At 47.9% G+C, this 17,246-nt stretch overlaps 1 protein-coding gene across 1 annotated transcript; it reads left to right on the top strand.

Moving 5' to 3' along the window:
• The first annotated feature begins 13,516 nt into the window (after window positions 1-13,516).
• On the top strand, window positions 13,517-15,295 carry LOC119558924. The gene is made up of 2 exons (XM_037872125.1): window positions 13,517-14,972; window positions 15,050-15,295. The coding sequence occupies exons 1-2, from the start codon at window positions 13,902-13,904 to the stop codon at window positions 15,056-15,058; spliced, it is 1,080 nt and encodes a 359-aa protein (XP_037728053.1). The 5' UTR covers window positions 13,517-13,901; the 3' UTR covers window positions 15,059-15,295.
• The last annotated feature ends 1,951 nt before the right edge of the window (window positions 15,296-17,246 follow it).

Below are 17,246 nucleotides of genomic sequence, written 5' to 3'. Positions count from 1 at the left end.
CTACTGGGCTCCTGCTCCTGAGACATAATAAGCCGTATCTCCTGACTTCGGATTGAGTTCCGAAGGTTTTCTGCTTCCCTGTTTCCACTAAGGCTTCTATACTGACTAACTCTTTGACTTATATTTTGAATTGCATCGATGGTTGCTTGTCGAGGAGCTATACGTGCACTTCGTCGAGCCAGTGTATTTCTCGCCTGCTCGACGACCCTGCGATCCCTAAAACTTCTAGCTGTAGCTCTCCTAGCCCTATCCTGCGCTCTTTCCAACAGGCGATCCTGTGTTGATCTAACCCGTGCTCGTTGCAGGGTATTTGCTTCTTGCTCACCCGCACGATACGTAGGATCCAAGTGCCTAATTGAGCGACGCCGAGTATCGGCTGCTTGCTCATCCGCACGGAAAGCAGGATCTAAGCGCCTTTCCTAGTGGTCAGCAGTATTTTGAACCTGCTCTGTAGCTCGGTCTTGGCTATTTCGCCGCCTAATTGAACGACGCCGAGTATCGGCTGCTTGCTCATCCGCACAGAAATCAGGATCTAAGCGCCTTTCCGAGTGGTCAGCAGTATTTTGAACCTGCTCTGTAGCTCGGACTTGGCTATTTCGCCGCCTAATTGAACGACGCCGAGTATCGGCTGCTTGCTCATTCGCACGGAAATCAGGATCTAAGCGCCTTTCCGAGTGGTCAGCAGTACTTTGAGCCTGCTCTGTAGCTCGGACTTCGCTATTTCGCCGCCTAATTGAACGACGCTGAGTATCGGCTACTTGTTCACCCGCACGAAGAACAGGATCCAAGCGCCTTTCCGAGTGGTCAGCAGTATTTTGAACCTGCTCTGTAGCTCGGATGGCTATTTCGCCGCCTAATTAAACGACGCTGAGTATCGGCAGCTTGTTCGACTCCACGAGCGGTAAGATTAAGGCGTCTTGACCTACGAGACGCTGTATTAACGCCCTGCTCTGCATCCCTGACTAAAAAATTTTCCCTTCGCCTACGATGAGCTTCTATATTTTCTACCCTCTCCATCTCTGCATACTCAATGTTTTCCCTATTTGCCCTATTTCTTAATAATAGATTCCTAGCCCGTTGAGATGCAGTAGGTCTATTTAGTCGAGGCATTTTTATAAAAATATTTAAATTTCCCTAATGGAAAATATATCTTTAAAATAAAAATATTAAATACAATTTTATAAAAAAGGATAAGTAAAGCTATATTAATAGAACTATAAAAGCAAGTCCTTAAAAGACGAAACTTATAACCCTATTACGATTTTATTAGTTAAATACGTTTATTGAAAATATGAAATAATAATATTCAAAGAAAAAGTCTTTAAAAAGACCTAGTCTTAAAATATTATTATAATGGTAATAATAATATATAATACCTAACAAATATTATTTAAATATTAAAACCCTTAATTAAATGAATAAGTAAATACCTTAATTTATGAATAGAATTATAAGTGTTAGTCTTTAAAAAGACTAAAACTAATAAATACGTAAATTTAAAAAAAATATTAAAAAAGCCTTTAAAAAGGCAATTTTCTTATATTTCTATAAGTAAGAAAAAAGTGCGAAGCGATTAGAAAAATTGAAAATCGAAAATTTAATCGGAAAAAATTTTAAATATGAAAATAGAAATGTTTATAATTTTGAATGAAACTACTTTAAAATGAAAATAAATAGAATGAAAAAATGAAAAAATTTAAAATCGGAAATTTACCAGAAAAAATTTACAATATGAAAATAGAAATGTTTATTATTGTTAATATAATTACCTTTCGGCCAAAGAGCTAGTGGGATGGCTCTGAGGGCGCCGAGCTGAAGGCTACCGAACGGGTCGCAGGTTGCGGATAGCGAGCGACCTGGTTCTCCAGGGTAGCTACGAATAAGCGTGGAAGTTGGACACGGCCCGGCTACCGCCAAGCCCCCAACACGAAGCGCAAATAAGTAGCCCCGGACAGTCAGCGGGTATCTGCGCCGTAGCAGTACCGACGTTGCGCTTGTGCTGCCGCCTCCGACAAATAGCTCACACACACCCCTTCCCACACTCTTTGAACCGAATCCACACACAGACGTGAGGCAAGACGGTTGTATAGTCGAGTGCGCTCTGAAATTATCTCGTTTTAAAGTCAGTGTAGCGACGGTCGTTACCTAAAAAGTGTACTGTGTATAGTGCGAGACACTCCGGGACTAGAGGTACGTACCAGGGCACTGTTCCGGCGGGGCCTCCGAACGTATCCCCAAGTCTTGGACCGGTGAGGCTGCTGTCGGTTCGTGGGCCAGGGGGGGGATCCTCTCCCGCGCCCATCGAGTGAGAGGCTTTCACCTCGAAATCTCTCTCACGCGCACAGCATCCACAAGCTGCCACCCGCGCGTTTTTTCCCTCATCACTGCAAACAACAAAATCAGCTGTTTACAGTGTTGAACAACGTCGGGGTAGGAGCTTAACAGCGCGGATCCCCGCGCCTAACAGCACATAGTGTTGGAAAGCGCCATAAACGCGGGCCCAGCCAAAGTTTTTGAATTTTGAATATTCGAAATTCTCCAAATTCTGGCACCGGGATTCAGGGACGGCAAAAGGCAGAAGGCCAAGGATCGGGCTAAATTCCAACCCCTCCGCCGCGGCGGTGCGTATCAAAAGGGGCACTGGGGACCGAAAAGGGGCGGTATATCCCCCATCGTAAGCCTAGGGGAAATCTGTGGCCAGCGCGGGAGCCTCCCTCGAACAAACCGGGTAGCCCGAGATGGAGGAGACTGAAAACCCTTTCGCGGGCAGACCAGTGGTGGCAAGATCTCCCCGCCAGCCGAGGGAAGATGGGACCGATGGAGTTGCAGCGGCATTCAAGAAGGGCAGCAAGCTCGCCCGCTCGCCGGCACCTTCGACAACTCAAGTCGATGAGCTGACCGTAGACACCGAGGAAGCCAAGGAAACCCCTAAGAGGACGCGTGATCCTGCAAGCCCAGCTAACTCGCAGAGGACAACGCCGGCCAAAAGGAGCAAGGCCTCCCACGAGGCAACCTGCCTGGAGGATCTCTTGGAGCTGGGGAAGCTTCTGCAGGAGGTATCCACCAAGATGATGGATAAGACGGCGCGCCACATAACTGTCGCCACGAGGGAGACGTTCGTGCGCATGAAGGCGCTACACACGAACATCCTAGAGGCGAACAGAGAGGGCGGCAAGGACGACAACATCAGGGTGAATGGGCAAGATGCTGCAATTGTGTGCGCGAAATGCTCTCGAAGCCTGCAGAGCGCCGACAAAGAACAGCAGACAACGCCTGTCTGGAGGAGAGATTTTGCAGCGCAAACGGAGCCTTGGCGAAGGATAAGCCAGCCGACTGTGGCTGGTGGATCCGCGGCGCAAGTGGCCCCACCATCCACGCGCCCAACGCAGCAGAAAAGTGCCAAAGCTCCCAGGAGCACCCAAAAGAACCCGCCAAAAGGGCCACAGGAGAGAGATGCGACGCACGCTGGCGCCAGTAAGACTGTGACCCCCGCAATTCCGGTCGCTGAGTGGGAGGTGGTCAAGAAAAAGCCGAGGGCCACGCGTCGCGCCAGACCCGACGCCGTCGTTGTCCAGGCGAGCGGGAAATCGTACAGCGAGGTGTTAGCCATGGTGACTCGAAGGGGAGATAAACAGCTATCGGACTTGGGAAGCTGTGTATCCAAGGTACGCCGCACCATTAACGGCAACCTACTGCTCGAGGTGGCCAAAGGCAGCGCAGAAAGTGCAGAAGCCATGAAGGAGAGCATTGCGAGGGTGTTAGGCGACGCAGCGTCAGTGCGAGCCATGTCGGACGAGACCAAACTGCTCGTTCTGGAGATAAGAGACATCGACTCCATCGCGACGGAGCAGGAAATCTGCGCAGCGATTGCGAGCCAGTATGGTATCGACGCGGAGCGCATCAGAGTTCGGAGTCTGCGTCGAGGCTATGCGGAGTCGCAGTTAGCTGTGATCAGTTTGCCCTACTCCCTGGGGAAAGCCGTCCTCCATCGAGGCGAGGTACGGATTGGATGGACCATCTGCAGGATCCGGGAAAGAACAGGCCCCCCAAGATGTTTCAGATGCTTGGAATCCGGGCATGTTGCAGTTAACTGCAAAAGCCTAGTGGACAGGAGTGATTGCTGCATGAGATGTGGTGAAAAAGGGCACAAGGCAGCCAAGTGCAGCAAGGAGCCTTCATGCTTGTTCTGCTCTGCGGCAGGAAGAAAGGAGACCAGGCACCAGGCAGGAAGCAGACTCTGCCCAGCCAAAACCAGCGGGACAGGGAGACCTCGGCCGTCATGCAATTGATTCAGCTAAATCTGAACCATTGCAGGGCCGCGCAAGACCTCCTGAAGCAGACGGTTCGCGAGCTGGGCTCTGAGGTGGCGATACTCAGCGAGCCCTACAGAGTGGAAAACAGCAGCGATTGGGTCACGGATCGCACAGGCAAAGCGGCACTGTGGCTCTGCGGCGTGAGTGTTCCACCGTTGCGGGACACGAGGGCAGTAGAGGGATTTGTCCGAGCGAACGTAGGCGGCACATGGATCTACAGCTGCTACCTGGCCCCCAGTCTATCACTGACGTCCTTTAGCAGGATCATGGACGAGCTGATCAGCGACCTGAGAGGAAGGAGCAACGTGGTGATCGGAGGCGACTTTAACGCCTGGGCCGAGGAATGGGGCTCCCTCTATACCAACGCCAGGGGGCGCACCATCCTTGAAGCAATTGCGTCTCTGGACATCGTCCTGTTGAACGAGGGCTCCCAGCACACCTTCAACAGAGCTGGGGCCGGTTCAATCATCGACCTATCGTTCGCGAGCAGCTCGTTATCCCGTAGCACACGCTGGAGGATAGGCGAGGTGTTCACGGCCAGCGACCATGAGGCCATCCTGCTGACAGTTGGCGGTCCACCGTGCCAAAGCCAGCCGATGTCCGGGCCAAGAAAAGCCTACCGCCAGGACACCTTTAGGACACAGACCTTCGCCAGCACACTAGAGGGATTGGCTGTATCTGAGCTGGACTCGGCAGATGTAGCAGCGAACAAACTGGCAGCCAGACTGGAGGAAGCCTGTGACCAAAGCATGCAGCAGCGTAAGACCTTTCGGAAGCACCACGCGCCAGTGTACTGGTGGAGCGAGGAAATCGCTAGCTTGCGCAGGACCTGCCTTCGAGCCAGGAGGTTAGTTCAAAGGGCGAGAGGCACCGCAAACCTTTCTGCCTGCAACACTAGCTTTAAGAGTGCAAAGAAGGCACTCAAACTGGCGATTCGGGACAGTAAGAGGGAGAGCTACCTCAAGCTCTGTGACGAGCTGGAAAACGACCCATGGGGAAGAGCCTACAAGACGGTGGTCAAGCGTGTGAGTGCCGGCAACAGGTCGCCTACTGACCCAGCGGTCCTGGAAGGCATTGTCCAAGTGCTGTTTCCAGAGGGTCGCCGCCACTGCATCCCCCGATGGACGCGACAAATTGGGAGCCAGATATGTCCGGTCACGGAGACGGAACTATTGTCTGCGGCAAGGAACCTGAAGAGCAGGAAGGCACCCGGGCCGGATTTGGTCCCGAACAGGGCAGTGAAGACCCTGCTATCCCTCCATCCGGGCGTGGTAGCATCGCTCTACAACACGTGCATGCTGGAAGGGACCTTCCCCGACAGGTGGAAGCGCCAAAAACTTCTGCTCCTGCCGAAGCCAGGGAAACCAGCGGGCGAAGCTTCTTCCTATAGACCCATCTGCCTGCTGGACACTATAGGCAAGGTCTTCGAAAGGGTCATTGCAACAAGGCTCAACGCTGCTATGGAGGATGCCGGTGGACTGTCTTCAAACCAGTACGGATTCCGTAAAGGGAAATCTACACTGGACGCGATAGAGAGGGTCACCAATATTGCTGCTAAAGCCATCGCGGGTACCAGATGGAAAGGTGGGACGAAAAAGTATTGTCTAGTGGTCACGCTGGACATACGGAACGCGTTCAACACTGCCGATTGGGGGAGGACACTGGAGGCACTACGGTCCTTCAACATCCCGGATTACCTGCTGAATGTAGTTCACAGCTACCTCAGCAAAAGGGAGTTGGTCCTAGATACCTCTGTGGGCCCCAGGACTTACGAGGTGACAGCCGGTGTTCCTCAAGGCTCGGTACTGGGCCCTCTGCTTTGGAACACGATGTATGACGGTGTTTTGAAGCTCCCACTGCCGAGCAGCACCGACATTGTGGGCTTTGCGGATGATGTCGCGCTGGTTGTGGTGGCCAAGGAAGTTGCGGCCGTGGAGGCAGCTGCAAACTGCGCAATTCGAGCAGTGGAGGAGTGGCTCGCAGTGGCGGGCCTAGAGCTGGCCTCACACAAAACTGAGGCGGTGCTGATTTCAAGCAGGAAAGCAGTGGAGTCGGCGCATATTCAGATCGGAGGGTCAACGATAACTTCTCAGCGTGCCATAAGGTACCTGGGAGTCATGCTGGACACCCGCCTTTCCTACCGCGAACACCTGGAGTTCGTAAATAAGAAGGCAAGCGAAACCACAGGATCGCTCTGCAGGATCCTGCTGAATACCAGGGGACCGAAGCAGGACAGACGCAGGCTCCTCGCGACTGTTGTCAAGTCGCAGTTGCTGTACGCTGCTCCAGTGTGGGCTGATGCCACTGCTGTGAGCAGCTACATGCGAGGTGTTAACTCGACGTACCGCCTGTGCGCCGTTAGAATTTCGAGTGCCTTCAGGACGATCTCGGACGACGCAGCCCTTGTCATCGCAGGCCAAGTTTCCCTGTGTGAACTGGTGCGGGAGGCCAAGGAGATTCGCGCGGCTCTAGCAGGCGAACAGGCGGACCGCAGTACCAAGACCGAGGTGAAGAGAAGGGCCAGGATGCAGAGCGTCGTCAACTGGCAGGCAGCCTGGGACATCTCCAGCAAGGGTCGCTGGACGCACAAGCTCATCCCCAGCATAGAGCCATGCTAAGTAGGAAGCACGGCCAGGTGGATTTTTACCTCACGCAGGCGCTGAGTGGACACGGCTGCTTCCGAAGCTTCCTTAAGCGCTTCGGGCACGACACGGAGGACGGTTGCCCAGAGTGCGGCAGCGGCATTGTCGAGGACGCTCAGCATGTCCTGTTTGAATGTCGCCGCTTTGGCTATGACCGCCAGATACTCATGGAGACCACCGGGGCAAGAGTTCGGCCAGAAACTTTTGTGCCCCTCATGCTGCTGAAGGAAGCGAATTGGGAAGCGACGGCAGCCTACGCAGCGAGCGTACTGCGAACGCTGCGTCGCACCGACAACGAGAGGAGAGAAGTAACAGCCTAGGTGGCTACCATTGCGCGAAGCAATACCTTGCGGTGATACCGCGCAACCTCGGCCCCCTACTCCTGTTCTTGAACTCACTTCTACTGTATATAGTTGTATGAAATAAATGAATATAAAAAAAAAACTCTTTGAACCTACCTCTTCCCTACCCTCACAACTCATCTCACCCCGGGCTGGACTAAGGTGTCACTCGTACCGTGCCGTGTCAATCTGGCTGGGAGCCCGAGTCATCAAACAACTCAGTCTCAAACGGTGAGCTCAGGCAAGTGGCGACCGCCTGTTCTAAGTCAGCCTTACCCGGGTACGGCGGATCTCTGCCCGGGTGGACCTGTCCTTTCTCCGCAGCTCGTGGGAATTAAGAATGGAGAATTTAATAAATAAAAAACCAAAAGACTGCACAATACAAGAGCCCGACACTCTTATAAAGTCGGAAGTCGCAACCAACGACGAGAGAAAGAGCAAGATCACGGCTCTGACCACCCCAGTCCATGTGACGTCCACCCCTGCCAAGGCCAGCGAACAACGCAGCCGGCTAAGCCCAACTCGCCATAGCGACAAGCCCAAGCCTCCCACCAGCGTAGGTGTGGCTAACCAGCCACTCCAACCTGAGGGGAGCGCAAAAGCCGGTCTCGTGGTGAGTACCAGGGCAAAGGAGTTTAAGAGGGTACCACCTAACCAGGCAGGACCTCTTGAAAGAAAGAAGGCTTCTAGGATCCTCAAACGGCTGGCCACCAATCCGATACGTAAGGATCAGACATCGAAATTGGATTACCTGAAAATATAAGAGGACATAGCCTGGGCAAAGGCAATTATCCCAGACTTCGACATCGCTATGACTACCAGCAACAAGCGAGAGAGGTCGATGGAGTCAGCTCAACCAGCGAGCAAGAAGGCCAAAGTAACCAACCGCGGCACATGGTCGAGATTCTTTCGGAAGTGGTAAAGGATCGGAAGATCATTGGTGTCATCGACCAGAGCGATGAAGGCGGTAGGATCCCAAGAAACCAATGGGGTCTGGTTAGACGGGCCCTTGCGACAGTGGCCTTGAAAGTGCTGGACGAAAACCCAGGCCCGCCACCCGATTGCACAGATGCAGGGTGGTACCAGGGCAACGTAAAGTTGATCGCCTGCGAAGACGAGAGATCGGCAGCACTCTACAAGGCTGCAATTACCAAAGTCGGCGAGGTCTACCCCGGGGCCAAGCTGGCAGTTTGTGAGGCTGCAGACATCCCGTCTCGACCGAGAGCGAGGGTGTGGCTGCCGTCGGAACCATCGGAACCAGAGGCTATACTCAGCCTGCTGACCAGGTTCAATCCAAAACTTCCAACAGACGGTTGGAAGGTGGTCAAGGTGGAGAAAACCGAGCGAGTCACCATGAGCGTGGTTATCCTCCTGAACCAGGCCTGCTTGGAACCCCTCGCAGCCCAACAACACAGAGTGAACTACGGGTTCGATAAGGTGCAGCTACGCAAATATGACACCGATAAGATAGCGGCAGACAACCTGGCTGCCAGTGCGTCGTACGAACCCCCGAGCGACGACGAACCAGATCACGAAGAGGCCACCCTCACCGGCTACGTGTCAACCGACTCGGAGCTGACGGAGAGCCTGAAACAGCTGTGCACCCAGGACACAACCCGACCAGGGCGCTCTGTTCTCCAGGACATAGCGGAGGAAGCGGAGGGTACCCAGCCCGACCCCAGTCCCAAAGATGGTGCAGTTTCTGCAAATTAATCTGCACCACAGCAAGGCAGCATCCGCTGCCCTCCTCACCCGCCTGGCAACAGGCAACATAGACGTAGTCCTCATTCAACCCCCCTATACAAGCTATTTTACACCAAGGACAAGGGTAAAACCAGAACCTGCATTCTTACAAAGACACACTTTAATACATTTCTTATTCCACAGTTTAGCGAAGGCGACCTTACCACGGTCAGACTGGAGCTAAACGAACACACCCATCACACCATAGCATCATTCTATCTGGCTCACGACTACGAAGGGCCACTACCAAACACCACTACACAACAACTCGTACGCACTCACTCATCTAAGGAACTCATCCTGGGTGGTTACCCTAACTCACACCACACACAATGGGGAAGTACAAACACCAACGAAAGGGTGATCCCCTACTTAACCAACTAGAAGCGTGGAAGGTGGGGATCGAACACTCATTCTCAGACCACCATTACATAGAATTTACAATAAGTCTAGACTATCCTCCCGCCGAGAACATCACTAATCTAAGATTAACCAACTGGGGATACTACAAAAATCTCCTCAACAGGAACCTACACGCTCCCCCGACACGCATACGCAACCGTCAAGAATTAGATAACCTAGTTAACACTTTTACTGATATCTGCGGTGAGGCCTTAAAAAGGGCTTGCCCAAGTAGAACAGTCAAAACAAAGCACAAACCCCCATGGTGGAACCCAACCCTGGCGAACCTTAAAAGAGAGTGTAGAACTTACTTCAATAAAGCTAAATATAACAATAGCGAATCCTCCTGGAATTTATATCATACAAAACTAAGCCTATACAAAAAGGAATTAAGAATATCAAAACGAAGAGCCTGGGCTTACTTCTGCAGTAGCATAGAATCTACTGCGGAGGCATCCAGACTCAGAAGAATTCTAGCTAAAGCTCCAGCAGCCATTGGCTATCTTAAAACCAATGCTGATGGCTGGACGGAAAACAGTCAGGAAACCCTTGAACTACTGTTAGACACACACTTCCCTAACAATACCCAGGTAGTGGAGGACCTCCACATAGAGGTGAATTTAGACGACCAGAGTATTGACAACATTTCAAACCCTGACCGCATTCAGTGGGCTGTTAACTCTTTTAAGCCCTTCAAATCACCTGGCCCAGATGGGTTCTTCCCGGCCCAGCTACAACGGACATTAGATAGGTCCCTTCCCTGGCTGACAGCCATCTTCCACGGCTGCCTTGCTCTAAACCATATTCCAACAAGGTGGCTGGACGTTAAGGTAATTTTTATACCGAAAGCCGGCAAGCCCTCCCACACCAACCCAAAGGACTTCCGCCCGATCAGTCTCTCTTCCTTCTTGTTGAAGACCCTGGAAAGGCTAATTGACACCCATATCAGACTAACCATCGACCATAGCCTACTCTCTGACGCACAGCATGCGTACCGTAAGGGTAGATCAACCGATACCGCCCTCCACTCTCTAGTGTACATTATAGAACGAGGCTTCCACAATAAGGAATACTCTCTTGCAGCGTTTCTAGACATAGAAGGCGCCTTCAACAACGTCACCCCAACGGCGATTACTGGTGCTCTGACTGAACTGGGCATTGAGCGGCCCATAGTGGGACTCATACACACCATGCTAACCAGCAGGGTAGTGCACTCCACTATGGGATCGGCCCACTCGACCAGGAATGTCAGTAGAGGAACCCCACAAGGGGGCGTACTCTCACCTCTTCTATGGGTTTTAGTGGTCAACAAACTGCTATCACTTCTAGAAGAGGCGGGCACAAAAGTGGTAGCCTACGCGGGTGACGTGGTTATCCTACTGCAGGGCAAATACCCGCAAACCCTTTGTAATCTAATGGAGACAGCCCTATCCACCCTTTCCCGGTGGACGGCTGGCTGTGGACTGGGAGTTAACCCGGAAAAGACCGAACTAGTTCTCTTTACAAGGAAGTACAAGGTACCAATTCTAGTTCCCCCAAAACTACACCAAACGCGCCTAACCTTTAGCAACCAAGCAAAGTACCTAGGTGTCATCCTTGACAAAAAGCTCCTCTGGACTGATAACATCCTAGATCGCACACGCAAAGCGGCCATAGCCCTCTTCGCTTGTAAAAAAGCCATAGGGACGAAGTGGGGTTTCTCCCCTATGATAGTTCACTGGCTTTATACTGCAATAGTCAGGCCCATTCTCCTCTACGGAAACATCGTTTGGTGGCCTTCTCTAGATAAGAACTGCAACCTCCGGATCCTTCACAAGATCCAAAGGAGCGCAGAGCTCTGCATCAGTGGGGCGCTGCGCACTACCGCCACTGAGGCACTAAACACAATTCTCGATCTCCAACCCCTGGACCTACTTGCCAAAAGCTGGGCATCTGCAACAGCGCTGAGGCTCCGTGAAGCAGCGGCATGGACAACGGGCTCCACGGGTCACTCCAATATCCTATCAAAACATTCACCCCTACCACGTTATACAGACTACGTCCCACCCATAGTCAACTTCGAAAGAAGATACAAAATTTATATACCCACCCGTTCAGACTGGGAAAACCTCCCACATCAATTCGTAAACGCCGTCAACATATACACGGACGGCTCCAAGCTTAACTCCCAAACAGGTGGGGGAGTCTTTTCCCCCGAACTAGACATAAAAGTCTCATTCCGCCTACCAGACCACTGTAGAGTTTTCCAAGCGGAAGTGATGGCAATTCAGGAAGCCACTTTCCACCTGAACACGTCTGTACATAAAGACATTGATATCTTCATCTTCTCGGATAGTCAAGCTGCCCTCAGGGCCCTCGACTCCTACACAACGAGCTCAAAAACAATCTCTGAATGCCGCAAATCTCTTAACGAGATGGCCACTCATCTGAGAATCAACCTTATCTGGGTGCCTGGGCACTAGCAAGACAGGGGACAACCGCCGATATCCTTCGTGATAAGGACACGGTAGGGATGCCCATGACTACCTGCAAGCTCCATCTCAGGCAGAGATTGTATACTCTTTCCAACAACCGTTGGAACTCAATCTCAACATGCCACAATTCTAGACTCACATGGCCAAACTACAACACGAAAAGAACAAAAACTCTCCTACAATGTAGCAGGGAGGACATCTCCACTCTCCTAAATGCCCTCACGGGCCACTGTCTTATAGGAACTCATGCGATAAGGCTGGGTCTAAGTAACCACGACTTCTGCCGCAGCTGCAAAGAGATAGACGAAGAGGAGAGCATCGAACACCTCCTATGCTTCTGCCCAGCGCATAACCTGAAGCGCTTTCAAACCCTAGGTAGCTACACACTTCCGAACCTTGCGGCCATTCAGGACGTAAGCATTCAAAAACTACTATGTTTCTTGAGAAGAACAGAATACTTCGCGAAGGCAGAAAACCCATGAGCTAGGGAAACGGATCTTTCAGATATCATGTGGTATCACAAGGGGCCCATTGTGGCCTAAGTGAGGGGACTAATATCTAGTCTCCAACCACTCCTACCTAACCTAACCTAACCTATAATTACTTTAAAATTGGTACTTAGCAAAGTGCGCAGCAACCTGTCATCAGCAAATCGCGGCCGCGCCGTCGGCAGAAGCAGCAACAACTCGCGTCCGCGCAAAAACACAAATTTACGTTAACTTCTTAGCAAAGGAAAAACACAAATTTACGTTAACTTCTTAGCAAAGGAAAATTAACTTAATGATTTTACGTTAAATTGCTTGCAAAAGTTAATTTACGTTAAGATTTTCGCTTTTAAATTGGAAGACACTTGGAAAATTTGCAAAAATCGCATTCGACACACGAGCAATAGTTTCGCTTACGATGGTTAGTCGTAGACTAAAGAGATAGCAGAAGATTTACAGCGCTTTAAAGTTTTTGCCCGCCAATTTTACGTGCACGGATTTTCGGTCCTTTTCCCCGAAATATACTTCTCTTTTGGCGCATAAAAATGCACAAAGAGAGAAAATGCTAGGAGCAAAAAGCCCTCCCTCCCGCGCCCTTTCTATTGTTTTTGCAATTTAAGTCATATGTTAACCTGATCGGAATTTGGTAAATACAACTGGTAGACCAATGAACTGGTGTTCGGGTAGAGCCAAAAGGGGAACAAAATAAAGTTGTTTATTATTCAATAGAGTAAGTTAGCCGCGCACTGTGTTCTCTCTTAGCGTTGGCAGAGCTTTTCATTCTCATTTTCTTGTCCCGCTTTTGTTTCAGCCTGCGCCAAGGAAGAGAGAGCAATACATAAAACAGACTGAAAACATTTTATTAATGTATGTTTGTTAAGCATCAACAAACAACAAAATAACAGCAATAAGTAAATTGGCCAGAGGACAGACGGGAAAAGGACAAATAGTTTAACTTGTCAAATATTCAATAGAATATGTTAGCTGCGCACTATGCTCTCTCTTTTCGTTGGCAGCGCTTAACATTATCATTTTCTTGTCACGCTTTTGTTTCAGCTTGCGCCGAGAAAGAGAGAGCAAAACATACATGGTTTAAAAGAGTTACATATTGTTAGCAGTATATTAGAGAGGTTCATAGAATAAGCTGTATGCCGATGACTATTTAGTATTAATATCATTTACATGCTAACTTCCGCATTTATGTACCAATTCCGATATTCCGATTCAATGTAAAACTAAGTTAAGCTAATATATGACGATAAGGATATTGTAAAGATCGGAGAACGGTCACACTGCGATATAAGAGAGACTAGCGAGCACATGTGTAAATTTAAGCCAATATAGAAAATACGAATAAAAAGTGAAATAGAACGGCGATAACAACTTCAGAAGTGGGATAGACACCTTTTAAACACCCGCCTACGTAAACATTTCTGGTCATCCGAGGACACACAGTTTTTTTTTCCCTTACAATTGCGATCGCGTACGACGCCATTCTGAAATGGACAAGAATCAAATTGTTGAGTGGCTACAAGCCAATGAAATCTTGTTCCCAACAAGTGCAACTTTAAGGCAGTTGCGCAAGCTTGCGTTGGATGCCGGTTGCCAAGAAGCGGCTGATATCCCGGAAAACACATTGGAGGAAGAAGACGCCAAAATTGATATACTAAGTCAAGGAACCGCTAGCGAAGACATACACATACACACATTGGAAGAAGAGGAAGCATTGCTTGACGCCGCCATAAGGGTGGCTGAAAAGAAAAAGATATTGGCCGGATTGATGCAAAACAACAACAAGACGACAGATGACATTAGAATGGTAAAGCAGCTCATGGTCCCGTTTTCTGCCACTGAAAATGAGGAAGCTCTTAAGTGGATTTTGGATTTTGAGAGAATCTGCAGAGATGTTAATGAGTGTAAAAATTTTCAATTGCGCTGCGTACGAATGCTTATGAAACCGGGCACAGATGCGGACTTGTTTGTGCGTGTTGACCGATCGAGTACTTATGACGAATTTAAGAAAAACTTTATAGAAACATTTGGTCATGGCAGTTCAACTGCTGATATTGTATTGCTGTTAAAGGAAACCATTTTTAACCCTGCGAAGAACACCGTTATGGGATACATACTTCTTATGGAGGAAATTGCTATGCGTGCTAACATCGACGAAAAATTGACAGTCCAGTTCATCATTGATGGTTTTCGTGATCGTTCAGCCAATATCGCCCTATTGTACACAGCTACAACAATCGGACAATTGAAAGAGTTGGCTCGGAAGTATGCAAGTCTAAGTAAGAAGTCGCACAATTTTTCCCACCGCGCAGAAAGTTCTGGAAATGAGCGGAACACAATCCGCTGCTATAATTGTTCCGCTTATGGGCATTACGCTTCGTCGTGTACTGCGTCGAAACGCGAGAAGGGGTCCTGTTTCCGTTGTGGATCCCTCCAACATATGCTGAAGGATTGTCAACAGAAGCCTACAATTAATCCGCGGATGGTGGGCGCAGCCAACAACCAGCCGATTCGAGATGACGAAGAGGGGCACAATATGTTTATTCCGATTGTTAACCAGGTAGGAGTATATTTTTACACTGATTGTCAACAGAAGCCTTACGTAACCTTACTTTCTGCCATGTTTGATACGGGAAGCGCCATTAATTTAATTCAGCACGCTGCGATTCCTTATAGTAACTTTAGCGATGTATTGTTTCCGACGGACTACTGTGGAGTTAATGGATTTAAGATTAAAACTTTCGGGAAAATATTTGTTAGACTTGTTTTTCAAAACAGAGAAGAAGAAATTTCATTTTTTGTTGTACCCAACAACTATGTTGCAACTAATGTTCTTTTAGGACGTAAGTTTTTGGAAAAATTTGGAATAAAATTGATTTTTAAGGATAAGATAAAAGAAATTGTAGAATTGCATATATTTAAGAATATTGAAACAAATCGAGACAGTGAATCATTGAATAGATTGAACATTGACAGTGAACCATTGAAGAGTTTAGTGAATATTGAAACATATCGAGACAAAGAATCATTGAATAGATTGAACATTGACAGTGAACCATTGAAGAGACTAGTGAATATTGAAACATTAAATAGATTACAGAATATTGAAACAAATCGAGACAGTGAATCATTGAATAGATTGAACATTGACAGTGAACCATTGAAGAGTTTAGTGAATATTGAAACATATCGAGACAGTGACCCATTGAAAAGCAGTAGAAGATTTGAAGAATTATGTAATGAGAGTAAAATAGATAGTAATGATAGCATACCATACATATATAGTATTGATGTATTTAAGGATGATGAAAGTATTGACATTGACCCGAAGTTAAGTGATAAGGATAGGTGCGAGCTTAATGAAATAATAAGATTAAATTACTTAAGTTTATCCAACATCCCAGCTATCCAACATAGCTATGAAATGAGACTAAGACTTAAGTCGGAAGAGCCTGTACGATCTGTACCAAGAAGACTTTCATATCAGGAAAAGAAAGAAGTAGATTTAAAAATTGATGAGTTATTGAAAAAGGGATTTATAAGAGAAAGCAATTCGCCCTATAGTTCCGCAATTGTACTTGTTAAGAAAAAATCCGGAGAGAAGCGTATGTGTGTAGACTATAGACAACTTAATAAGATAACCATTCGTGATGGATACCCGCTTCCCCTCATAGATGACTGCTTAGAAAGATTAGAAGGAAACAAATATTTCACACTTTTAGATTTGAAAAGTGGATACCACCAAGTGAAAGTAGCAGAAAGTTCAGTGCAGTATACAGCTTTTGTAACACCCTCCGGTCAATATGAATACACAAGAATGCCTTTCGGACTCATGAATGCACCCGCAGTATTCATGAGATTTATTAACTTTATTCTGCAACCTTTGATTCGCGAAGGAAATGTAGTAGTCTATATCGACGATATTGCTATAGGTTCGAAGACATTGAATGAACATTTTACGACGGTAGGAAGAGTTTTACGAATTTTAGCAGAGTACCGATTAGAAATTAAGGTAAGTAAATGCCAGTTCGCTTACGAAAGCATTGAATTTTTAGGGTACACACTCAGTGGAAAAGGAATCAGTCCAAATTATGAGCACACATCAACTATTAAACATCTTCCGATACCAAAAGATCGCCATGGAATGCAAAAATGCTTAGGATTATTTTCTTACTTTAGGAGATTTATTCCGGCATACTCAAAAATAGCGAAACCATTGCAAGAGCTCACAAAAGTAGGCGCTAAGTATGAACTCAGTGAAGATTGCATCAATATTTTTGAATATCTTCGGGAGAAATTAATTTCATTTCCTATACTATCTTTGTACAACCCGAACCGAGAAACTGAATTGCATTGCGACGCAAGTAGCGAGGGATTTGGTGGAATCTTATTGCAAAAACAGGATGATAGCAAGTTCCACCCAATAGCCTACTTTTCACAAAGAGCAACAAAATTAGAGGCAAGATATGAAAGCTTCAAATTGGAAACTTTAGCTGTAGTCTACTCATTACGAAAATTTAGAATATACCTAGAAGGAATTCCATTTAATATAGTGACAGATTGTAATGCAGTAGTATTATGTCTAGGAAAAGGACGCCTTAATTCAAGTATTGCCAGATGGGCTTTAGAGTTGGCCAATTATAATTATACCCTTAAGCATCGTAGTGGAAAATATATGACACATGTTGATACATTGAGTAGATACCCTTCAGCCTTAAATGAGAATTTTGAGTATGAACCTGTAGTGAATATTCAGGAAAGAGACAACAAAGATCAAATAGTTTCAGTAATTGACAGTGACGACATTAATCTTCAGCTTCAGATAACGCAAAAT

The sequence above is a fragment of the Drosophila subpulchrella genome, unplaced genomic scaffold (assembly GCF_014743375.2).
Source record: "Drosophila subpulchrella strain 33 F10 #4 breed RU33 unplaced genomic scaffold, RU_Dsub_v1.1 Primary Assembly Seq15, whole genome shotgun sequence".
Taxonomy (NCBI): domain Eukaryota; kingdom Metazoa; phylum Arthropoda; class Insecta; order Diptera; family Drosophilidae; genus Drosophila; species Drosophila subpulchrella.
The sequence above is the reverse complement of the archived record's forward strand: the minus strand, read 5'-3'. Positions and strand labels throughout refer to the sequence as shown.

What these genes read in the sequence shown, in the direction of transcription:
- LOC119558924 (XM_037872125.1), top strand. Translation starts at nt 13,902, where the DNA reads ATGGACAAGAATCAAATTGTTGAGTGGCTACAAGCCAATGAAATCTTG.